A 25,352-nucleotide genomic window follows, 5' to 3' on the forward strand; every position below is an offset into this window, starting at 1 on the left:
TGGCTTGCTCTCATCACTTGCCCAACATCAGATTATTTGTGGGAGTTGGCGGCTGGGTTCTAACCCTTCCAGTGGAGGTTTTCCAACTTTGCCATGTTGCCAGATATTTTGTTTTCCATGTTACTCTTTGGAGATCTAAGCCTGTAGGGAAAATCTTGTGGCATATAGAATGTTTCTTCCTTTCAGCTATTTCTCTGGGATAAATCCCTACAAGTAAGGTCATGAGGTAGACCTAATTCTGTGGCTTTTGACACAACCCGTTTTACTTTCCAAATGGATTTTTACAGTTTATGTGGTGCAGTCGTGTCCGAATGAGTCAGTGTCCTACAGTCTCATCTCTGTTGGATCTTTTAATCAAATTGCTGATATAAGAGCTGTAAGTGGTGCCTCGTTTCAGTTTAGTTAAAACAATCACTTCCTCGTGGGTTTTGCGGTGTTTTATCTCCTGTGAGCCGCCTGTTACTTCTCTGCTCTGAAGGGTACTTTAGAGTTGATCGTGTTTTAAGGAATCTCTTCTCTTTGTGGCTCATGCTATAAAAAAATGAAGTTCCTGGTTTACAAGTTGGCAGGAAGTTAGCATGTCTTTGGTCCTGGGAGGGGTTGCGGGTGTTCACCTGTACCAAGGGAAGAAGAGCCATCTGGTCTGTCACTCCGTTGCTCTGTCACCCTGTCACCATGGCATGCGTTTTCAGGTGCCTCCACAGTTCCTGGTCCTGGCTATGAGGGCTGCCGTGCAGCTTCGGCCTGATGGTTGCTGCGTTCTTCCTGGTGACAATAATTCACCTCCGAGGTTCTCAGGAAATAGCCAGAGCTTGAATCCATGAGAACAGGCACGACTCTCATGACAGCCTCCTTGGTAGCCCCATTTTTGGGTGCTTCCCTTTGGGCCAGGGCGCTGATGAAGCCGTCTCTGCATTCTTGGGAATATGGTATTTTAAAATACACATGCCAGGAAAAGATGATGTATTTGGAAGTAAGGTTACTTTTATTTTATTGATTTATTATGCTTTCCATTAATTTGTGCCTCCGGGCTGAAACCTCAGCCTGTCTCTGATCATGTGCGTTTTTTTCATTTCTGAATTTGTTTTTTTTTTTTTTAAAGCTTTTATTTATTTATTTGACAGAGAGAAATCACAAGTAGATGGAGAGGCAGGCAGAGAGAGAGAGGGAAGCACGCTCCCTGCTGAGCAGAGAGCCCGATGAGGGACTCGATCCCAGGACCCTGAGATCATGACCTGAGCCGAAGGCAGCGGCTTAACCCACTGAGCCATCCAGGCACCCTGAATTTCTTTTTTTTTTTTTTTTTTTTTTAATATTTTATTTATTTGACAGAGATCACAAGTAGGCAGAGGGGCAGGCAGAGAGACAGAGGGAGAAGCAGGCTCCCCGCTGAGCAGAGAGCCCGATGGGGCTTGATCCCAGGACCCTGAGATCATGACCTGAGCCGAAGACAGAGGCTTAAGCTACTGAGCCACCCAGGCACCCCTGAATTTCCATTTTACCTTCAGTCTCATTCCTTTACTTTATTTAGTAAATTGTCTCATTTTTCCATAAGCACATTTCATCTCCCTTAAGAGATTTTTAACTGGGGCGCCTGAGTGGCTCAGTTAGTTAAGCATCTGCCTTGGGCTCTGGTCATGATCTCAGAGTCCTGGGATCGCGTCCCCCATTGGGCTCCCTGCTCAGCGGGGAGCCTGCTTCTCCCTCTCCCTCTGTCTCCGGGCTTGTACTCTCACTCTCTGTCAAATAAATTAATAAAATAAAATCTTTAAAAGAAAAAAAGAGAGCTTTTGTATCTTACACAAAGCATGCAGTAGGCCCTTTAAATAGTGATACAGTTCATGCTCCATGAAATTCACCCTGTGCAGTGTGTGATGCAGTAGTTTTAGTAACTTCATGGGGTTATGTAACCATCACCACCAATTCCAGAACGTTTCCATCACCCCAGATGGAAACCCCGAACTCTTGAGCAGTTACCCCACGCCCCAGCCCCAGCTCCTAGCAGCTGCTCATGGGCGTTTTGTCTCCATGCCCTTGAATCCTTGGGACGCGTCCTATGTGTGTCAGGCTTTTGTCACTCAGTACAATGCTGTCAAGGTTCATCCATGTCATAGTGTCTCCGCACTGCAGCCCTTTTGATTGCCAAACACTGTTCTGTTCTAATGTGTTGGATTTCCAAGATCTGTTTCTGGACTACTTGTTTCTTGTGGCCCCTGACTAAAGTTGAGGCAGCACTTGTGCCCCAGAAAAGCACGATGGGGCACATGCTTCCAGTATGTGTCACAGCAAGGCCCCGGGAGGCGGTGGCGACCTGTGTTCATCTTACTGATTTCATCATTGGCTCCTTAAAATATCAGTTTTCTTGTGTGTGTGGTACATAATCATTCTAGAAAACTTAAGCATGGCTGAGCTCCCAGAAAGTCCCTTCATAATCTTCTCACCCTGGCATCACTACTGTTAACTTGGTGTATACAATTCCAGGCTTTTTTCTGTGTGTGAATTGCCTGCCTGCCTGTGTGTGTGTGTGCCATCTTCCCATTTGTGGAAAAGGATGTGGTGAACAGCCCTGTAACTAAACAGTGGGTAACCAACACTATTTCAAAAATGTGTGCTTTTTCCTTCTATGATGTTTTGGTAGCAGATGATGGAAATTCCCAAGATTTAACAGTTTTATTTTTTATCTTAAAAAAATTTGTGAATTATAGGCTAAAATTGTTCTCTGCCGGGCTTAGTTGGTAGAGTCCGCTAAAATCTCTTTTTAAAAAATTTTTTTCAACATGCTAATAAAACTTTAAACAGAACAAAATAAAGCAAAGCAAAAACAGCTTCATCTTGTTTTTATTTCACTTTTTAGGGAATTAAATTACATTTTTTAAAAGATTTTATTTATTTATTTGACAGACATAGATCACAAACAGGCAGAGAAGCAGGTAGAGAGAGAGGAGGAAGCAGGCCCCCTGCCGAGCAGTGAGCCCGATGTGGGGCTCAATCCCTGGACCCTGAGATCATGACCTGAGCTGAAGGCAGAGGCTTTAACCCACTGAGCCACCCAGGCGCCCCTTAAATTACATTTTTTTTTAAAGATTTTTATTTATTTATTTGACAGAGATCACAAGTAGGCAGAGAGGCAGGCAGAGAGAGAGAGGAAGGGAAGCAGGCTCCCTGGTGAGCAGAAAGCCCAATGCGGGACTCAATCCCAGGACCCTAGGATCATGACCTGAGCCGAAGGCAGAGGCTTTAACTCACTGAGCCACCCAGGTGCCCCTTAAATTACATTTTTTAAGACTTTCTTTATCCTTTCAGAGCACAGCAGATTTCTGAACAGAGATAAAAGGAAGGTGGCTACGTGAGGAATGTATGTACCTGCTTTTTCTCAGGTTAATAGGATGATTAGCTGGCCCTCTCTTTTGATTCTCTTTTGTTTTTGTTTTTTTGCTACTCTTTCAAGTAAGAAGAAGAGAAGTGATATTTATTAAGAAACTCCCTGATTCACTTCTTCTATAAAATTTTAAATAGGTATAAATTATCACATTAAAGCCCATAATTGTGGCCAGATTATAACTTAAAAGATTTTAAATTATAAGTGATATATTAATGTAAATGATATTTAACTTTTATAACTTGGGGACATACTTATGAATACATTTAAAAGTGGATGAAATCAGGGCCCCTGGGTGGCCCAGCGGGTTAAAACCTCTGCCTTCAGTTCAGGTCATCTCAGGGTCCTGGGATCGAGCCCCACATCGGGCTCTCTGCTCAGGGGGTAGCCTGCTCCCCCCACCCCGGCCTGCCTCTCTGCCTACTTATGATCTCTCTTTGTCAAATAAATAAATAAAATCTTAAAAAATTAAAAGTGGTTGAAATGGGTTTAGAAGTGTATTTCAAAGTTGGGATGCCTTTGCTTTGTTTTACTCATATTTTTCTAGGAGGGAGAAGTAGCAGTTATAAATACTGTGGCCAGCGGCGGTAGTGGCGTCCACCCAGCAGTGGCGTGGGTGGGGGAGGCACCTCTGTGGTTGCCTGGTGTAACGTATCCCTTCTGGTGGCTGGTGGATGCCTCCGATTTGCCCTGGAGGCTCCCCCGGCTGGCCCCCTCCTCACCTCCCTGTGTCACTTACCAGAGAGTGGGGGGTGGGGAGTGGGGTGGGGGGGCACCCAGACAGCATATCAGGTTCATACCAGTCTCTCCCTGCCTTTCATATCTGCCTGCTGTCCTTAAGCATGTCTCTGGCTCTGCCTTCGTAAAAGATCCATATCCAGCCGTTTCCCTGTGTCTGCCATCACCCTACAGCTCGGGCGCTGCATGTCCTCTCAGATGGCGTGTGCGTCGTCCCCTGGATCTGTTCCCACAGCGGCCACAGTGTTGTAGATGACATCACTTCGCTACCCTGCTTGGAATCCTCCAAGGACCTCTTTTTTTAAAAAATTGAGATATGACTCACATACCACCATTCTGAAGTATGCAGTTCAGTGGTTTTTAGACTTTCCACAAGGTTGTGCAACCCTCACACTCACTCCAGCATTTTCATTGCCCCAGATGAAACCCTGTAGCTGTTAGCAGTCACTCCCCCAGCTCCCTGGCAGTCACCAGTGTCTCTGTCTCTTGACCATTTGCCTCCAGTGGGCTCTTCGATGGGAACTTTTTAGAAATGGAGCATCTTGGCCCTCTTCCCGGATCCACTCAGTCAGAGACTGAGGATGGAGCCCAGCCGTCTGCACCCCAGTTTGAGGAGCAGTGACCTTGACACCCCTATAATCCTTTCCCCTTGCTGCCCCTGCAGATGCACTCTGCCTGCCTTCCCCTCCTTGCCCTGTGCAGAAGCCTGTGGCACCCATGTCCCCTCTCCACACGGCTCCCCCTGTTTTGAATTTTGGGCCGTGTGCTGTGTTAGCTGTTCAGTAAAGGTAACCTGCACAATGGGACCGAGTCCGTAGAGCCACTGGCCTGTCAGTACCAGATGAAGGGAAAGTGTGGAAGCAGGACGATGGCTGGCTAGGGCCAGTGGGAGGACCAAGAGGACACTAGCTCTGTTCCATCGGAGTGGCCGGTGGCAGCTGTGTGCTCTGCTGCACCTCTGCACAGATGGAGGCGGACTCAGGGTGAGAGCAAGTCTGAGGGGAGCCTGTAACATGCAGGACCAAACAAGCACCTACTGTGTGCGTGCCGTGTGCTGGGCTTTGTGGTCCGCAGGGCCGAGGATGTGGCGCTAAAGAGACAGACCTCCAGCTTTCGTACTGCGGATATTCCAAAAGGGCCGATGGAGGGTAAAGCCAAATTAACCGAATACGAAGTGTGGTACCTGAGGGACCGTGCCAAAGAGAGCCCAAAGCAGGGAGGTAGGCATGCATGCGTGCGTGTGCACACATGTGTCGGGATCTAGGCAGCGATAGTGGGGAGACCCTCGCTGGGACGGCGGTGCAGACCTGCAGGTCTGGGGAGCAGGCAGGCCAGCTGCAGACAGAGCAGGGCAGGTGTACAGGCTTGGTGGGCAGGATGGCTGAGATGGAGGGGATCAGGAGAGGAGGCCTGGGGAGGCAGTGGTGGCAGGTGTTGGCTCGGGCATGTCACGAGTCCTCTAAGCCAGACCAGCGCCCCCTCCCTCCCCGTCTCCCTGCCTGATGCAGCCACAAAGCAGAGCAGCCTCCTTTCCTCCCGAGTTTACTGTCTCCCGAGTTGCGCCGCTCACAGCGCTGCTCTCTTCCCCATTTTGTCACCAGGCCCCTCTTTCCTACGAAACCCATCCTTCCTCACAGCCTTTGTTCAGGCCCTTGCTCTGGCCCAAACGCTGGCTGTAGCGTGCCGGCTGTTGTAGGAAGGTGCGCTTTGACGCTGACCCCCGAAGTTGGTGGCAGTGCTGGGAGCACCAGACTCTTAACTTTGAAGATGGGAACTGAGGCTCCGAGAGGTGACGTGGTTTCCCCAAGGAGGTCTAGCTAATAATTAACAGATTTGGAGGCAGAGCCCAGACCTCTTGCCCAGGAGTCCTGAGCAATGAATGTCACACCACCCACGTACCAGCCACCAGCCCAAGCACGTGAGCACGGGTCCTGCAGTCAGCACTGAGCGAGTCCTCACACGCGGGAGGTGGTAATGGGTCAGCTCATGCACCTGCCATTCATGCAATGCTGTGGGCTTGTGGGGAAAGGTAACCTTAAACAGAACACATCTCTCATCATTCTTACTCGTAATCATACCTTTAAGTAAACGAAGCAGTTGTTTTCCAGAAAGTAAAAGACCAGATCCCTGTTAAAGTTTGGGTTACATAGAGCATTTCCTAATATTTTCCTGCTGTAAGGAACAGCCCGAAGAGTAAAGAATGGATCCAAAGAGCAGAATTAACCCTGTCATTTTAGTAGCAAGTCGATTTCTTCATAGGTAAAGAGAGAGTTGTGCTGGCTCTGCTCGCCTGGGGTTGATGTGAGTTTCTGAGCTGCCTGTGCAGCCCGCATGGGTCCTAGTACCCCTCCCCCCTCCACGTTCCTCCCAGGGGGTGGGGTGTGGTGGGGTGGGGGTGGGGTACTAGGATCCGTGGGGACTGCTCTCGGTATCCCTGCAGTTCCACAAACACTTGTCTGCTGTGTTCAGCGCAGACACTTCCTGGTTTTGAAGTGTTCAACTTCGCAGACAGTGTTGGGTGGGTGGGGAGCTCAGAGAGCCGCTGTGGAATTCCGGAGTGTCATGAAATGTGCCCTATGATTTGTCGGAGCTCCGGCAGGCTGGAAGTCTGTGAGCATAGGCAATCTTTTTTATGTTTTTCCAGGTGATTTTTGACAAGGCTTCAGGCTTTCTGTGTGGTTTTAAAGTACTCCCTTCTTCTCTGGTTGAAGCCTGGAACGATGTGTCTTTATTAATACAGTTTGTCGGGAGGGGAAGGACCGCATAGGATTAGCTTGAAAGCTGCTCAGTTCATCCTGGGAAGCCGTATGGTTTTTTCCCATGTTTTATTTGCTGTTCACCTGTATTCACTGTATTAATTTTTCTGGGTTCCCTGCTGCGTGCTCTCATGGGCCAGGTGACTCAGTGCATTGCATGGGTTCCTGTGAGTTGAGAGCTTTGGCTGGAAAAAGGAAGAACGCGGTGACCTTAAGGAAACGTGGTGGAAGGTGAAGGAGGAGCTGCAAGGTGCCTGGTGCTGAGCCTGCTCACCCTGGGGTGGGGCGGTGTTCTCCCCTGCCGGCTCCTCCTCTCACCTGACCGCACTCCTGCGGCACCCGGCCTGACCACTTGGCTGGTGTCCATCACTCCACAAGCAGGCCCTGCGTTTTTGCAGAGAAGAGCCTCGTGCTGCTTTCTGGAGGTGGGCGAGGACGGCTGAGCCTCAGGGGGAGGCTGTGGGTGGGCCCATGTCCGCCTGAGCCCAGTGCGGGTCCTACTCATTCTGCTCTTCTGTGGCCTTAAACCCCCAACTTTTCCCAATGTTGGTGGCCCATTAATCAGTTATAGAACGTGTGCTGGACCAGAGTGGACCCACCAAAGCCTTGGCCTTCTCCTTTCGTGGGAAGAATTATTCTCGCAGGATCAGTGCTCTCAGGGGGATTGCTTTCAGGCTGTGTGTGTTTTATCCAGATACGCGCGGACCTGCGTGGAGGAGGTGCTCATGGGTTGCCATCTGCGGTTTATTTGCTGGGTCAGTTTCTTCAGCACTGGGGATTCACATTTTCAGGGGATAGTTTATCTGCGTGAAAGTTTGCTTTCTTTACTCTCAGTGTTTACTAGGAGAAAGGTGGCAGGTGGGTTGGAGGTGGAGATCTTCTGCTGTCTGATTTATTTTCTCTGCGAGGCTGGGTGAGTGTTAGCCTGACAGCCCGTTGCTCGGCTAACACCTTGTTGATGAAGACTTAGACTGTCATGTAGGTATTTGATTAAAACATTTTAGCCTTGGGGCGCCTGGGTGGCTCAGTGGTTAAGCCGCTGCCTTCGGCTCAGGTCATGATCCCAGGGTCCTGGGATCGAGCCCCCATCGGGCTCTCTGCTCAGCAGAGAGCCTGCTTCCTCCTCTCTCTCTCTGCCTGCCTCTCTGCCTACTTACGATCTCTGTCTGTCAAATAAATAAATAAAATCTTAAAAAAAAACCATTTTAGCCTTATAAGTACGATTTTTTCAGTAGGTGGTTGAAGTACGTGGTATGAATGCTAGATTTCCCTCCAGGCTGTGTGTCCTGTTTCCCAGATCCACCATCTCAGAGCAGCACACTCTTAGGTCTCCAGCCTCTTTGGCGGAGGAAGGGTGCCCGCAGCTACCCCGAATCTCCCAGTGTTGGTAGGAGGGTCTGTTTCAAGCATGGGTCTGGCACCTATGAGGAACCATGTAAGTATTTGGCAGACGAATAACAAATACAGCCTCAGAGCCTGTCTTTGTTGGGTCTTTTGTGTGAACTTGTTTGCCTGAACCCCAAGGATCCTGGAGGCTCTGCGGGCACTGCTCGCTGAGGGGCCGGACTGCTATGCCGCTCTGCACAGGGGCTAGGGAAGGGGACCCAAGGGGACTGAAGAGTGAAAGGCACAGTATGGACACTGACAGCAGCTGTCTCTCTCTGTTGGCAGATGTTTCTCACCGTGTACCTCAGTGACAGCGAGCAGCACTTCACCGAGGTCCCCGTGACCCCCGAGACGATGTGCAGAGATGTGGTGGATCTGTGCAAAGAGCCCGGCGAGAGCGAGTGCCATCTGGCTGAAGTGTGGTGTGGCTCTGGTATGAGACCCGGATGGTGCTGCTGTGTAGATGTGGCTGTGGGCGGCATGCGTGTTGTCTCTGCGGGGAAGCCGGGGACTTGCACGTGCATCAGGGTGTGACATTCTCTCGCTGGCTTCGCTGTGACGTAGGCAGCCTTTCCGCTCTTGTCCTTCTGTGCAGTATGGTGAAGACGCCGCACCCAGTACACAAGGTCAAGGACAGGCAGGTGGCCCAGCAGGGTGGGCTTCTGGGCTGGATGCGGGAAATGCTTGAGGAATGGTTCCTCTGTGCTGTGACTCAACTGAATTAGAAACGTCCTGATTGCTTTGCCCTCTCCCGGTTTTTGTAGGTTTTTAGGGAAAGCTCTTCAGTGTTGAGTTACCATGGTGGCAAAAGGCAGTGGTGAAATCATAGGCATTATTTTAGGCTTTGAAATCAGTCCCTCACTCTATTTCTTTGGAGCTCTCAAATGGAAGAGCCTGGTCTTTTTCTGGCCCCTCAGGAGTTTGTAGACGTGTGAGTAATTTTCCATAATTTCTGCCTTGTTCCTGTACGGCCTGGGTGATGTCCCACTGCTTCTTTCTCTCCCAGGGGGCCAAGGGTCCCAGCACCCGTTATACCGGGTTAATTGGGTCCACACCATTCGTAATACCTGCCTGTAGCCAAACTCCCTCCCTCCCAGGCCTCTTTGTCATCTTCAGCCAGCTTTCTTACAATTGGGTATCCTGGAAGGTCCTGTGCTCACTCCCTGAATTGCTTGCTTCTTTTCCCTTCACAAAGGAACTAGATTAGACTATTCACATAAAGAAACCCAGATGATCCTTTTCAAATGAAAATGAGATAGTCCAACTTTCCACTCCTCTGTGGCTTTCTCTTCTCCTGAGAAAAAAATCTAAATTTCTGACCTTGGGTTGTGAAGTTTGTGTCACTGTCCTTGGGCACCATTCTCCTTGGCCTGCAGCTTCCCTTCTGTTCCCGAGGAAACTAATCTCCTTCCCACCTTAGGGCCCTTGGTGCCAGCCTGTCCCACTGCCTGTGTCGCTCTCCAGGTGCTATTGCCTGCAGCTCAGCCGGAGTGTTCTGGCCTCCCAGAGACTCTCCTGGAGCATCCTGCTACCGTGGCCATGAAGCCACCCTGATTTCATCCTCCAGGTTTTGTGTGTTCATTATTTTTTTGCCATTTGACTTCCTGTAGCCCAAACACATGCGTTAGAATGTAGACTTCCTAAGAGGAGAGGCTTGCGTGTGTTGTGCGTCAGTGTTCCTGGCTCAGGGAGAGGGCCTGGCGTCCGACGCTGCTCTGTCAGTGCTTCTTGAATGACTGAATGAATGCACTGCTGGCCGCTTCTGGCTGCCTCCTTGCATTCCACAGATCATCGTGCTGTGCCCTTTACTGAGATGATGGAAAGCCCCTGTCGGGAGCGAGGAAGCAGTGTCCTTCTCTTGGGAAAGGCTCGGTGTCTCCTGGGAACTCCTGATTCCACCTGTTCTTTTTCCTCTCTGTGTCTTGCTCACTTGAGGCCCGTAACCCTTACTATGGGATGATGTTTAGAAAAGTTCCTTTCTTCTCACTCTTTTGGTTAAAAAAAAGAAGAAGAAAGAAAGAAAGAAAAAAGAAATGACCGCACCTGAATGTGGGTTTTTTGTTTTGTTTTGTTTTTGTTTTTGTTTTGCAAAAGAGGAAATAATGTGGTCAGAATGGAAACCTCTCCCCCATGCCGGTCCCCTGCTCTCAGTGTAACTGCTCAACGTAGCAGGGAACTTTTCATACTCTTGTCTCTGCATTTGTAATTGTAGTACTATAGGAGTAATTCTGTGTGTTGTCTCTTTTTCTGTTTTGGTTTTTTTTCCCCTTTCTGTAAGTAGTGTCATACATGTCAATATCCTGCAACTTAGTGTTTCAGACCAGTATGTGTAAATCCATATCATGATTTTTACTTTTTTAAAAAATTTTTTTGAGAGAGAGCGTACTCAGGGAGAGGGAGGGGAGGATGGGGAGAGAGACTCTTAGGCAGATCCCATAGCTCATGTGGAGCCTAATGTAGACTCAATCTCATAACCCTGAGATCATGACCTGAGGTGAAACCAAGAGTTGGACCCTGAACTGACTGAGGCCCCCTACCTCCAGGTACCCCTCTGCCTTTGTTTATATAAATGCTGTGGTGAGATTCCTTTCAGGAGCCTCTTGATCTGGGCAACTGTTTTTCTCTGGAGTACATACCACGAAGTGGAATTGCTTAAAGGTTCACACACTTGAAAATTTAACATGTGGTGCTGGATTGCCTTCCATAGAGGCTGGCCACTCACACCCATACCACTTATTTCTGAAAGAATCTTTTGTCAACAGTTGATAGGATAATATTTTAATTTTTGCTAAGCTGATAGCTGAGGTTGCCTGTTCTTTTGTTTGTTGGCCATTAGGGTTTCCATATTTATTTATTTATTTATTTACATTTTAAGTTAGTTCCACACCCAGAGTCAGCCTGGAGCTCAAGTCTCATGCTCCTCTGCCTGAGCCCACCCAGCACCCCTGGATTTCCATTTTTAAAATATTGTTTCTCCACAGTCTTTGCTCACGTTTCCCTTGGCACTTGTCTCTTGATTTGTAGGCATTCAAAAACAGAAACTCTTCTGGATCCTAGGCCTGTTTGTGGGATTTAAAAGGATCCTTCCCGCAAGGCTGTAAACCTACTCTCCTCTTACGTAATGCTCTAAGTTTGAAAGAATTTTCCTTCCTCCCCCATTAACTTTTGTGATTTGTGTGAGTTAGGGAGGGAATTCCTTGTTTCCTGAATAGGGAGTGAATTGTCTGAGGTGCCTTACCCAACGGTGGTTTCTTTCTCACTGACGTGAAACATCCCTGCAGGCCAGGTTAGATCTCGTGCACAGTCCTGTTTCTGGAAGCCTCATTCCGTTGCTTTTGTCTTGTTTATGAAAGGATCAAGCAGTTCTGATTACTATAGTTTAAGAGTATGTTAAGTGTCTGTAAGGCAAGTGCTTTCATTTCATTGTTGTACTTTTTCAAAAAAAATAAATGAGCCATTCTTCCATTTTTCCTTTTTCAGATAAATTTGAGGATGGCCTTGAAAGGTTCCGTGGAAGGTCGTGTTAGGACTTAGATTGGTTGGAGTGAATTCATGATTCATGTGTGGGCTGTCTGCATGATGCTGTGATTCAGAGCAAGGCCTTGGGTCTCAGGTTCCTGTCTTTTTCACTTAGTGGCTTTGTAACTGAAGCTCCTGGCCAGCCTTGCCTGTGACCCTGCGGCAGGGATGGCTGTGGGTGGAGCAGGTGGTGGGCACGGGGCACAGGCAGGACTGCGAGGTGTGTGTGTGCGTGCGCAGCCTGCTCTGCCTCCTTGGGGCTCCCAGAGCGCGCAGGGTTCCCTTCGGCGTTTCGAGGGAGTATGTGTGCGCTTGCACCAGTGTGCGTGCACGAGCATGCGTGTGTTTGGTCAGGAGGTGGCAGGTTACTCAGAAGCTCTGTTGGGGGGGTATCTGCTGGGGTGTTTCCTTTTGGGGGGTCACTTGGGATTTCTGGGGCTTAGGGGCGAGGAGGGGCACCTCTGTCACTTCCAGGGCTGCAAGCAGAGTGGCACTTTGTTGTGGCTGAGTGGACTGGGCTTGGGGTGCGTCCACAAACCTGGTGGCTGTGACGAAGAGCAGGTGCACAGTGCTTTCTGAGGCTCTTTGAGCGTTCCTCTATTAAAACTTAGTGCTGGAGTAGCTCTGCTTTTTTTTTTTTTTTTTTTTAAAGATTTTTCTATTTATTTGAGAGAATAAGAGAAAGAGTGCTAGAGAGAGAGAGAGAGAGCACAAGCAGGGAGAGGCAGAGGAAGAAATAGACTCCCCGCTGAGCAAGGAGCCTGACGTGGAACTTGATCCCAGGACCCTGAGAGCATGACCAGACCTGAAGGCAGACACTTAAGTATCTCTGGGTTTTGTTTTGTTTTTAAAGATTTTGTTTATTTATTTGACAGAGATCACAAGTAGGCAGAGGGCAGGCAGAGAGAGAGGAGGAAGCAGGCTCCCTGCTGAGCAGAGAGCCGGATGTGGGGCTTGATCCCAGGACCCCGGGATCATGACCTGAGCTGAAGGCACCCAGGTGCCCCAGTATTTCTGGTTTTAAGCAGTTGGGTCCTCGAACAATAGGTTTGGTTTTTATATCCAGGTCCTTGAGGTTGGAGGATATTTTGAGGGTAGCTTAAGACACATGATTTCTCCTGAAGTTTCCATCTATTAGAGTATTCTGTGTCCTTTTTGTCTCTAGAGAAGTTTTGACAACTGGCAGTCTCACTGGAAGAGGGGCTGGAAAGATACACAGTTGGCCCTTCAACAATGTGGGGATTCAGAGCACCGACCCTCTCGTGCAGTCAAAAATCTGCATGGGACTTTTGACTCCCCCAAACTGCACTCCTTACGTCTTAGTGTTGCCTGAAAGCTCCGCTGACCACGTCAGCAGTCCATGAATACATATTCTGGATGTTAAATATTATATACTATGTGTTCTTCAATTTGCTAGAGGGAAGAAAGTACTATTAAGAAGATCGTGGGGCACTTGGGTGGTTCCGTCAGGCAGGCATCTGAGTCTTGGTTTCTGCTCAGGTTGTGAGATCGAGCCCCATCCTGGGCTCTGTGCTCTGTGAAGAGTCTGCTTGAGATTTTCTCCCCTCTCCTTCTGCTCCTCCCCCCACCACACATGCATGTGTGCGTGCGCTCGCTCTTTCTCAAATAAATCTTAAAAAAAAGAGAGAAAATCGTAAGGAACAGAAAATACATTTCAGGACTGAACTGTATTTATCAAAAACAATTCTCCTATAAGTGGACCTAGGTGGTCATACCCATGTCATTCATGGGTCAACTCTGTTTTCAGTGCTGTAAAATAGCCTTTTGTTTAGAAGTGGGTATGTCTGATTTTTTAAACATAGTTTATAGAATTATAGCTTAAAAATATGCTAACAGTAGAATTAGCCTTTATTTAAAGATCTGATTTAGAGAGTACCTGTGCATGAGCAGGGAGAAGGACTAAAGGAAGAGCGTATCCCAAGCTGATGCTCTGCTGAGTGAGCCCTGCGTGGAGCTTGAACTCATGACCCTGACGTCATGACCTGAGCTGAAATCCAAGGTCTCTGACACTCAGCCAGCTGAGCCACCCAGGTGCCCCTACGCTGTTTATGTAGAAAGTTATTTCTAATTTCTTATTTAAATTTGAAGAACCCTAGAACGTTTGGGTTAGAAGGGACCTCAGAGGCCAAAAGTTTACAGAGACTTCTGAACCCTCAGCAAGGGTTCTGAACCCTCGGCGAGCCTATGGCCAGTCAGGAGCACTGAGATCACTCCTGTGCTCATAGCAGCCAGCCCAGACCCATTCCCCCTTCCAGCGCCCACAGCGTCGACACCGACTGTGTGTATGGAAAATCTGTGGTGCTTTATTTCTAAGAGCCTTTTAATGAGAAGAAAGCATCAAGGATGCTCAGTTTTTCCTACAGGCATAATTTGCATGAAGGATGGGTAGTAAACGCTCTTTTCTGTACCTGCAAGTCATGTGACTTCTGTTTGTTTCCTTTAGAACGTCCAGTTGCTGATAATGAGCGGATGTTTGATGTTCTGCAGAGGTTTGGCAGTCAGAGGAATGAAGTTCGTTTCTTCCTCCGTCATGAACGGCCCCCCGGCAGGGACACAGGTTGGTAACATTGTGTGAATCCGAGCAAAGCTGTGGACTTGGACTCCACACGTCGGAGAAACGGGGAGATCAGGAGCCAGGTGACGTGAGGGGTACGGGACAGGAAGGGACATGGAAGCTAGAGAAGAGGCCAGCTTCCGAGACCTTTGGAGACCTTTGGAGACCGTCGGGGAGGAAAGGGTGTGGTTTCCTTTCATTTGTTTTCTTTGAAGAGGGGAGGAGCGGGTCGAAAAAAGTCCCCAGATCAGGAGGCTAAAGTGCAGGAGAGGGGGTGTGCACCTGAGAAGGTACTCCCTCAGTGGGGACGAGGTCCTGGGCGCAGGAGGGAGCCAGTGTCCGCTGTAGCGGAGGGAGAGGGAGCCGGCGGGGATGGTGGCAGGCATGTGCTTTGTGGGATCAGGTGGAGGGGCTTCTTGTCTGAACGTTTTCTCGGGGTTGGGAAGGTATAGAGGCCAGCGTGAACTGTTGTGGGGAATAGGTGAGCGTCTGCCTGGGGCAAGGCGCAGGCTGCTGGGGCCCAGGTGAGATCACAGACTCCGAGACCAGGGGCATTCCTTCCAGGCATGCTTTAGCAGTCTGGGCGGCTCTAAGAAGATGGTTGGATTGACCCGGGCTTGGGGTTTTGCTGGTCCAGCTCAGAGGGTGGATGGGGAGAGGAGGCCATGGTCAGGACAACTTCAGCTGGTGGGAAGGGATGGAGGAGAGGGCTGCGGGGAGATGCTGGGCAGGGGAAGAGACTGCGGCCTTGGTCTTGGGCTCATGAGCAGGTGTGGTGAGAGGAACTTAGGGTCAAAAAGGAGAATGTCTGAATTTAAGATTCCAAAGGGAGCAAGCTTCTAGGTGATGAGGGCCCCATTTGGACCATGAAATGAGCGGGAATTAGAGGTCAAGAGGTTAGCTTTGGATGGAAGTCACGTGGGACGGAGGACTTGGGGGTCAGGTGCTCGCACCTGTGGGAACCGAGGGTTCGCAGTGGAGTGTGGAGACAAGGTAAGGAGGGGGAAGGTGATGATGGGCGCTGTGCCAGTAGAGGAACAGTGGGCTGAAAGCTGCTGGACCCTGAGGGTGCAGCCATCCCAGGACCCTGGCGGCCTTGTTTCCAGTCAGATCTGTGCAGGATTACTAGGTGTTTCTAAAGATGGGAGAACTTTTAAAATGGAAAGTTGAGGATTTGTGACCTCAGTACATAATGCCTGGGAGCAGTTAAGTAGGTAGCAGATGTTAATTCTCTGTATTACTGCTTTAATAACTATGTCCTTTTGGTGTCTGGTGGTTAGAAATTAGTGACTGGACTGTGGGGGCCGCTGTGGCATGTGGACACCCGTGCTTTGCAGGTGAGGGGCGCTAGCACTTTGGCCCCCTCTCCTAGGCCATGTGCCATTCTGTGCGTTCACTTCCCATCAGCACACGCATTTCCTTTGTAGTTTTACATGGGCATTGACAGCACATTTTTATTTTGTCCTTTGTTGACATTACCGCACACATCCTCGTGGAGGAAGCTGACTTGTACCTGTTGGCTGACTGTTGGCGGATCTTCTGTGTATGTAGTGGCTAAATTATTCAGGAGCCTCAGTGGCGGGCTCTCTGTCTGTAAGGTGAGAAACACCATCCAGTAGTGCAGCTCTGTTCACAGCGTCCCACACACCAGCGCCCCCCAGTGCTCGAGCGGGGACACAGCAGCGTCACTGCCCCACAGGGTGGGAACCTTTCTGCGCATTCCTCTGGACTGTGGCTGGGGGCAGGGCTGCCACAGTCTGGGAGCTGCTCACCTGGGATCTGTGCTGAGCGTGGATGTGAGCTCTTTCTCAAGCTCCCGGGGCCCTGAAAATGTCCTGTGCTGAACGTGCTCCTGCTGGTTCAGTGCCCTGTCTTTGAGGCAGCAAAGAAAGCAGTAATTCCTAAATGGTAGATTTTTTTTCTTACAGAAATATTGTGACAGATTGTGTTGTCAGAGAATTTGAACAGTATTTTAAAAATAAAGCTAATGCGTTCAAGTTAGGTGTACATGTCATACCTGGCTCTGAGGACAGACCTTTATTGGCATGGGATTCTGTGCTAAGTAGATATAGTAGACGTTTAATTCAGAGGAGATATTTAAATTTTTTTTTATTTTTAAAGATTTTATTTATTTGACAGAGGGAGACCAGTAGTAGGCAGAGAGGCATGCAGAGAGAGAGGGAAGCAGGCTCTCCGCTGAACAGAGAGCCCGAGACGGGACTCAATCCCAGGACCCCTGAGATCATGACCTGAGCTAAAGGCAGAGGCTTAACACACTGAGCCACCCAGGTGCCCCAATTCAGAGGAAATTTTAATCTGAAACTTTTCTTGGGCGATCATGTGTTTGCCAATCTCTGGGAATTACAGGTGTAAGTTTGATTCCACATACTTAAAAAATGTTTTGATGTTAATTTCTAACAATGTATCACTTTAAATTAAGACTATTTTCCTTTTATGATGCAGTGCATGGTACTGAGAGACCTGTATTTTGACTCAAAAAATTCTTTTTAGCCAAAAAACCCCACCAATATAGTGTTCCAGTTAGTACTTTTCCAAGCTAAGAAAAACGGACATTTTTCACTGAAATAAATGGAGACACACTTCACGGTACTCACGGATTACCATAAAATGCCCTCAGTAAACCAACTATTCAGAACCCCTGGAAGGTTACTTTTTTCCGAGTAAGTTCCAAGCATGGTTAATGGGCACAAGGATGGATTGATTTAACTTGCCCTTGTTCCTTCCAGTGGGAGCTCTTGGTTTCGCCGCTGAGTAGCTGGGGTACTAGGAGGAGCAGTGAGGAGCGGATGAGGCGCATGACCCGCAGTCAGAAGTATGTTACTGTTGTTGGTTTTCTGTCTTCTGCTGCCAGGATGGTGCAGCTCTCCCGGGAGCAGTCAGCACACGGTACTGTCTGCTGCTGAGTGTGCACCTTTCCAAGTAAGGTTTTCCAAAACAGGCAGAACTATGAGACCTTCACTCTGTTGTTATGAGAAAATATTTTGTTTACCGTCTACTTTCTACTTGATATTTAGGAGCAAGAATCACAGAGCTCAGAAATGAGCCAGTCCTTAATAGCATCTGCCAGCTCTTGTGGTGGGTAACGCATCAGTTTTGAATTTTCTCCTTAGTGAGTGGACCACGGACTCAGGATCCAAGTTTAAAGAGAAATGGTGTGAAAGTCCCTGCTGAACATCGAAGGAAGGAGAACGGGGTAAGTGATGGTTTATGTGCTTGCTGGCTGCTCTTGTAACTGTTCGCTCTCGCTCATTGCTACTTCATAGCCACTTTGTCACTCACCACTTAGGAAGGACGGTTTTTGCTACTTTGTTGCTCAGCGGGTTATGAAGGATGGCTGCTTTTTAGTTTTTTAGTTTTTTTTTTTTTTTTAAGATTTATTTCTTTATCTGAGAGAGGGGGGAGGAGAGAGAGCATACACAGTAGGGGTGGGAGCAGAGGGAGAGGGAGGAGCACTCTCCACTGAGCGGCACTCGATCCCAGGACCCTGAGATCATGAACTGAGCCAAAGGCAGGTGCTTCACTGACTCAGCCAACCCATACCCCTGAGGTGCCCCAACAAGGCCTGCTTTTTAAAGGGTTGTTTCAAATGTATTTCATAGAAAGGATTAATTTTAATGCTCTCTGCATGGCTGACTTTTGAGAGCAGTTAGATGCTGGATATACTGCAAATTCAGAAGGGAGGATTTTTTTGTGGGTATGATTTTGTTTTTTGCTGTAATTGCTTTAGTAAAATGACAAAGTACATGTTAATGCCCTTGCTGTTGCATGTGAATTTTAGCAAGTATCTTTGGGGGCACCTTACGGATGTTTTCTTTTCAGGGCTCAGAATTTTTAATACTGTAAGGAATTAGCTATATCATCTTTCTCCAATGTAGGGTAAATTTATGGGAGAATGCAGGCCATTTGTTCCCGCCTTGCTTTTCTCCAAATTCTCGTTTCTCTTGTGAGATCATAGAGTTCTCTTACAGAGATGAAAAGCTCATATAAGGATGACCAAAAACTGTTTTAGCCATTAACAGGGTTTGAATGCATCTCGACACAGGGTATCTTTCCCCCTCAATGGGTTTTATGGAAGTATCATAAACGGCTCACAGTTTGAGTACACAAAGTGGTAAGTTTTCACATGCCTGTACCCGTGTGAAACTGTCCCCCTCAGCCCGGTAGTGACACTATCTTTCATCCCCAGAATTTCCTCTTGTCCTTTTGCAACCCTTCCCTTCTTGCCTCTCTCCCCATCCTCCAGGACCCCCTGGTGGGTCCACTTTCTGTCACTACAAGTTAGTTTTATTTTCTGGACTTGTACATAAATGGAGTCATGCTGTCTCAAGTCTTTTTGTCTGAATTTGCTCAGCATCATTATTTTGATCCATCTCATCAGTAGTTGGTTCCTTTTTATTGCTGAGAGGTCTTGCCTTGTCCGGATGTGGCTTGTTCATCCATTTCTCTCTTGATGGATATTGGGGTTGTTTCCAGCTTTGGGTTACTCTGTATTAAGTGGTAATGAATATTTGGGTGGAAGTCTTCGTATGGGTCTATTCTTTTATTTGTCTTGAGTACATACTAGGAGGGGGAGGACAGAGTCATGTGGCAGGTGTGTGTTTACTTTTTAAGAAGCTGCAAGACCATTTTCCAAAGTGATTGTTTTAGTTTATAGTCTCATCAGAGTTCCAGTTTTTCCACATCCTTGCCAACATTTGGTGTGGTCAGTCCTTTCAGTTTTGGCTAGTAGGCTTTAGTGTGTATTTCTCTAATACCTGATGACATTGGTGTCTTTCCGTGCACTGATTTGTCATTTGTATATCTTTTTTGGTGTGAAGTATTTGTTCAGGTCTTTTGTTCATATTTTTCTTTGTTGGTTTGTTTGCTTTCTTAGTATTGGGTTTGAGAATTCTTCCTTACTCTGGATCCAGGTCCTTTATTAGGTAATATGATTTGCAAATATTTTCCCCAATCTGTGTCTTGTTCTAAATTTTGGTTAAATATAATTGCTCAACTTAGAAGTTTTGTGCTGTTACTCTACATTACATTTTATGATCCATTTTGGGTGGACATTTGTATGTTGTGTGAGAATTTAAGTTTTGTCCATGGATAGGTGGATACTCAGTTGACTGAGCCATGTTTGTTGAAAGGACTGTTTGTTACTCCAGTGCCTTTGCACTTCTGTCGAAAGTCAGTTTGCCTGGTATATGTGCAGATCTGTGTTTGTGTTCTCTGCTTCTCTGTTTTGCCATCAGCACTACCATGTTGGCCCCCAAAGCGAGCTAAGTCGTGCGGTCAGGTAGTATGAGAAACCTGGTGGGACTGTGCCCCTCAGTATACCGTCATTCAGTATACCGGGGTTATGGGTTTCCAGGGCACGGGTCTTGGGCATCTGTTAAATTGATTCCTCGGTACTCTGTGGTTTGTATGCTACTATAAATGGTATTTAAAATTTTTTTTATATTTCTGGTTGTTAATGTAAGAAATACAATGGATTTTTTGCATAGCAATAATTTATCCTGCAATCTTGCTAAACAGCTTCCTAGTTCAGGTAGCTCCTCTGTGGATTCCACACCATTTTCCTCATGGGCGACTGGATACAGCTGGATACAGCTCATGTTGTCTTCTCACTCTGCTGCACGCACTGGCTAGAATGCCTAGGATCACGTTCTATAGAGTAGACGTCTTATTTGTTCCTGATAACTCCTGAATTTTCTGATGCTAGTGCAGTATTTGTAAAGGTCGTTTTAGATTAGCTGCCAGGGCCCCAATAGCATGTTTAGTGTGATCCAACATTGTTTTTCTAATATAAATTCAGTCCAGAACAAGGTAATTCTAAATTGTTCCATTTCTGTCACAGACTACTGAGACTGTTTAATTTTCATTTATAACTTAAAAGAGTGTTGGTTTGTATATTAGTGGGTCTTCCTTCGAAACAAGTCACTGTGGGAATATTAATATAAAAATTAGTGATCCCTTTCATGTCATGGAAGAAAATGGCAAACTGTGTCCGGTGGGGCTCAGGGGAAGCTTCCACAGGCCTCCAAGGGAAGAGTCTCCGTGCTGGTCTTGCAGCTGGCTTCTTTGTGTTCTCATGTGTAGGTTAACAGCCCCAGGATGGATCTGACTCTTGCTGAGCTTCAGGAAATGGCGTCTCGCCAGCAGCAGCAGATCGAGGCCCAGCAACAAATGCTGGCTACAAAGGTAAAGGTCCTGTAAAGACTGGACAGGCCCCTCTGTGGATGCTGTTATGCCAGTGACCCCAAGATACAAGTTGATCCTGTCAGCCCATAGGTTACCTGCTTTGTGGCACTGTCTTCTCTTTACCACAGCATTTTGTGGAAATTTTTAGATCATCCAAGTTGCTTAAGATCTCCAGAACCCTAGTTCTGATCAAAATTAACCACATTATGTTGTGGATCAGGAAAACAGCAAAGGCATAAAGAGCCCTTCGACTTTGCTAGAGGGAACTGCTCTGGGCTGATCCGTCCTGAATCATTACTGCAGCAAGAGGGACTTGTAAAGTCAATCAGTGCTAACCCTGTCCCCTTCTGCTGTATGGTGCTGATAATAGGCTGCTTGCCTTTATTTGGGATATGCTGCCCCCACAGACTGGTCCTCATCCTGGCCTCGAACAGGTGAAACAGAAGCTTCTCTGTTATCATCCCCACCAGTCTCCCTGTTGTTTCTCCCGCCAGCCTGAACTCTCGTCTGACCCAGATGGCACCACGCTTCCTCCATAAAGGCTCGTGGTCAGTGCTGTGGGCTCTGTGGGCTTCTCAGCATTGTGGTCATGGCAGAAAAGCAGCCATGGACAAACTCGTGACTGGCTGTGTGACGGGGGAAACACAGATGGTGGGCTGGCTTTCACTTGTTGCCCCGGTCTGAACACTCCATGTCTGCAGCTGGCCATGCCCACGGGGACTGTATGGTTGCCGGAGTGGGGTAGACCATTGGTGCAGGGTCCCCGGCAGCATGCCCTGTGGCGTGGGTAGCGCTCACTGGGGTTCCTGTGGGCCTGCTTCTGTCTCTGACACCGGCTGCTGGTGTTTTCAAAATCAGGGATAGTGTGGCTTCTCAAACTTGAGGTTGTGAAGGAGTCCCCAGGGGGTTGTGTTGAAAATGCATATCCTGGTCCAGTGGGGACGGTTCGGGGTCTGAGAGTGCATTTCCCACTAGGCTCCCATGTGGCGCTGAGGCACCGTTTCTTGAATGTCAGGGACGTGAATTCAAATAAAAAGACCGAGTAGTAGAATGCATCTTTGACCTCAGGGTCTTCTCTTGAAACTATTTTTGTGTTATATATATTTCAGTGATATTACTCTGAGAAGTTTTATTATAAATTGTGTGGCTCTTTTACTTTTTAAAAAGATTTTATTTATTAGAGAGAGAGAGAGAGCACGTGCATGAAGGGGAGGGAGAAACAGACTCCTGGTGGAGCAGGGAGGCCTGAGCCCAGGACCCTGAGATCATGACCTGAGCTGAAGGCAGACACCCCAGGCCTCCACTGTTACTCACTTTTAGTGAAGTAACTAGTGTAATATACTAGAAACAAAGTGTTACATTGTGGGTTTTGAAGCCAGGGTGGCTTTTAAGCTTTTTGCTAAGTATGTGTGCTGAGTGTACATTAGCTGTGTGAGGTTCTGTGCAATGAGGTGCACACTCACATTTCATTTATTCCTCACCATGGCCCCATGAGGCTCTTGATCACCCTGTTTTTGGCTGAAGAAGGAGACCCCTGTCTCGGTGAGGGTTTGTGGTTTGCTGTCTCCAAGCCCATAAGTGGCAGAGCTTGGGTTATGAGTCCGAACTGGACTCCAAGGCCACCTTTGTAGTGAGTGCCTTATGTTTCTCTGTGTGCTCCTCTCCAAGCACGAGCACCCCCTGTGGGATCACTGTTCCCCAGCTGTGCAAGAACCCTCGGGAGTAAGAATGCTCATGCTTGGGTCTTACCCCAAGAGAGTGTCGGGTTGGGGCCAGGAACTGTGTCCTTCACTCCTGGCGGAGGTGGATCCAGCAGCGTGCAGCATGGCTGGTCACCACTGCCTCCGGCTACGCTCAGCTTCCTTTGGGGCCGATACACCTTTGAAAAGGATTTGCCCGATGATGGTTTCTACCTTTTAGGAGCAGCGCTTGAAGTTTTTGAAACAGCAAGATCAGCGTCAGCAGCAACAAGCTGCTGAGCAGGAGAAGCTCAAGAGGCTGAAGGAGATGGCTGAGAACCAGGAAGCTAAGCTAAAGAAGGTGCGCGCCCTGAAAGGCCATGTGGAGCAAAAGAGGCTGAGCAACGGCCGACTGGGTGAGTCACTCCTGGAGGGGCCTGGCCAGTGCATGTGGCTCCACGGGGACGGGGAAACAGGGACATGGGTGTGGGGCCCTGCGTGAGTGATGGTAAGCCATGGCTGTGTGTGTAGGCAGCTTTAAAATCAAGGCTTTTCAAAGCACAATTCCCTGCAGTTTTGATGCTTTTGGTTCGCGTGAACTGAATTTAGGTGTTGGGTGTTTCATTATTTTTTATTTTTATTATTTTGGTGGGCAGCAAAGGAGAGTTTATTGAGTGATCTAGTACAAAGCTCCCACACAGGGATGGGACCCAGGAGGGTTGCCCTTAGCTGCTGGGTTTTTTAGACAAGCTTTTTAAAAATGTACTAATGGGATTTTGTTTTTCTCTTTCTAAATACTTTTTGACTGAAAATATGATGAAGGCAAGGATTTTTATTCATATAATAGGTCCCTCTATTACAATGCTATTTTAATTAAAATTTTCATGATGTAATACCTTCCTCTACCACTATAAAACAGATGAAAAGTTCTCAATAAATTTCATTGTTTCTAAAATTTGGAGCTTAATAATATTCATAACACAAATTCTGGTAGGGATCTATTCAGAGGGAGGCACGGACATTTAGAAATGTCTATGTTGATTTCAGTTTTTTGTAAAAGAAATAGGTTGGTTCGAGGACATTTCTGAAAAACGTCTGTACTTTTTGTTAGGAAGTTTGTTGTAAAGCCCGGTTGCCTGGGAGTACTCCATTCTTATTTTTCTTTTCAACTGTTGTGGCTTTTCTTGTTCTCATTCTAGTGGAGGAGATTGAGCAAATGAATAGTTTGTTCCAGCAAAAGCAGAGGGAGCTCGTTCTGGCCGTGTCCAAAGTGGAGGAGCTGACCAGACAGTTGGAGATGCTCAAGAACGGCAGGATAGACGGACGTCACGACAGCCGGTCTGCCGCGGCTGAGCTCGACCGACTCTACAAGGAGCTGCAGGTGTGGCCTGCTCCACGGGCACAGTTGCCACAGAAGTGGCTTTAAGTGCGGGATTTTGGTTTCTTTTCCTCAAACTGGGGGTGGAACGGGGTGTGGGGGGGAAACACCCAAACCCCAGAGAGTCTAGAATAAACTTAAGGTTACCTGACACAGGAAATTGGAGGCATTCCTTACAACCACAGTGGGTGGGCTGACAGTTTAAACCATAAGATGGAAGTGGGGAGAGGTGGAGGGACCTTACGTTTTTAGAAATTATGTAATAGTCAATCATGTGATTATCTGTTTGAGAAATTTTTCTTCCTACTCCTTGGCTACACCCCCCCCCCCATTTTATTCAGTTACGAAACAAACTGAATCAGGAGCAGAATGCCAAGCTGCAGCAACAGCGTGAGTGTCTGAATAAGCGCAATTCAGAGGTGGCGGTCATGGACAAGCGTGTTAATGAGCTGCGGGACCGGCTGTGGAAGAAGAAGGCAGCCTTGCAGCAGAAGGAGAGCCTCCCGGTAAGTGGCCGCCGCTGCCCCGTGGGTCACGTGGGCAGCCGCCTCTGGAGCCGCGCCTGGGTGTCCTCCGGGCAGAGGGCCTTCTGCCGGGGACAGAGCGAGGGCCGCTGCTCCTGCTGCGGGGCTGCGGTGGGGCGGCTCCAGGACGCTGTGGGGTGAGACCCCGGAAGCGCTGATTTTTATAGGTTAGTCAGTGCCACAGCCTCTCTGAGTTGGATGTGGTGGGACTCATCATGCTCCCGTGCCTCTCCCTAAGGTCTCATCGGATGGAAACCTGCCCCCGCAAGGGCTGCCGGCGCCCAGTCGTGTGGCCGCAGTGGGGCCCTACATCCAGTCGTCCACGATGCCACGCGTCCCCTCGAGGCCTGAACTTCTGGTGAAGCCAGCTCTGCCGGACGGCTCCTTGGCCATGCAGGCTCCGGAAGGGCCGCTTAAAGTACACACACTGCCCAACATGCGCTCTGGGCCCGCCTTCCAGGGTCAAGGTAAAAGGGTTCACTTCCAGTCCCTCCCACAGCGTCTTCTTCCTGTCCTCACTGTCATTTACTCCCTGGGGTTTTAAAAAAAATGTCTTTCTATTCCTTATTCACGTTTAAGTCCTGAGAATCTTTGTGTGGTTTTTGCTAGCACTGTGATGCATTTCTTTTCTTTTCTTTTTTAAAGATTTTATTTATTAGAAAGTGAGAGCTAGAAAGAGCACACACAGAGGAAGAGGGAGATTAATTGATGTAGGACTTGATCACAGGCCTCGGGGACCATGACCTGAGCCAAAGCAGATGCTTCACCAACCACCCAGGTGTCGCCATGATATATTTTTTAACCCTAAATAATGCAATTCTGTTTGGGAATGAGATGGAATATAATATTTCTGCAATGAAGATTGTTTTGAATTCCTTCTTGTTAATGAGGACATTTTGATTTGATATTTATAACTCGACCGCTTTTTCTTTTGTGTAAAAACACTGCATATGTGGTAGAGGTCTCATCATTATGGAAGGTGAGGTGGCCAGTACATTCTGCACTGTTCTGCACCGCGAGTACGTAAGCACCAATCAGGTGGTGCTTTCTGTGTGTATGTGCTCACACAGGAGCCTTTGCTTGCTAGCTCTTTGTAGAATAAAGATAAACCGTCTGGAAGCTCACAGTGACAATAACAGAGGCATCTTGTGTTAGTGGTCTTTGCATCTGTGTAGTTCTCAGTGCGTGGGGAGGTGTGAGCGGAGTAGTGTGAC

At 48.0% G+C, this 25,352-nt stretch overlaps 1 protein-coding gene across 5 annotated transcripts in view; it reads left to right on the plus strand.

Moving 5' to 3' along the window:
• Positions 1–25,352, plus strand: part of TP53BP2 (tumor protein p53 binding protein 2) — a 55,640-nt gene that overhangs the window by 14,299 nt on the left and 15,989 nt on the right. For 4 of the 5 annotated variants that reach the window (XM_082704501.1, XM_082704499.1, XM_082704502.1 and 1 more), the window contains exons 2-9: positions 8,545–8,692; positions 14,243–14,356; positions 17,485–17,567; positions 20,456–20,557; positions 22,478–22,652; positions 23,436–23,617; positions 23,956–24,120; positions 24,377–24,605. In XM_082704501.1, coding sequence (XP_082560627.1) covers positions 8,545–8,692; positions 14,243–14,356; positions 17,485–17,567; positions 20,456–20,557; positions 22,478–22,652; positions 23,436–23,617; positions 23,956–24,120; positions 24,377–24,605 — 1,198 coding nt within the window. The remainder of the gene's footprint in view (positions 1–8,544; positions 8,693–14,242; positions 14,357–17,484; positions 17,568–20,455; positions 20,558–22,477; positions 22,653–23,435; positions 23,618–23,955; positions 24,121–24,376; positions 24,606–25,352) is intronic. The other variant, XM_082704503.1, reaches the window with a different exon arrangement.

The sequence above is a fragment of the Mustela nivalis genome (genome assembly GCF_964662115.1).
Source record: "Mustela nivalis genome assembly, chromosome: 16".
Classification (NCBI taxonomy): domain Eukaryota; kingdom Metazoa; phylum Chordata; class Mammalia; order Carnivora; family Mustelidae; genus Mustela; species Mustela nivalis.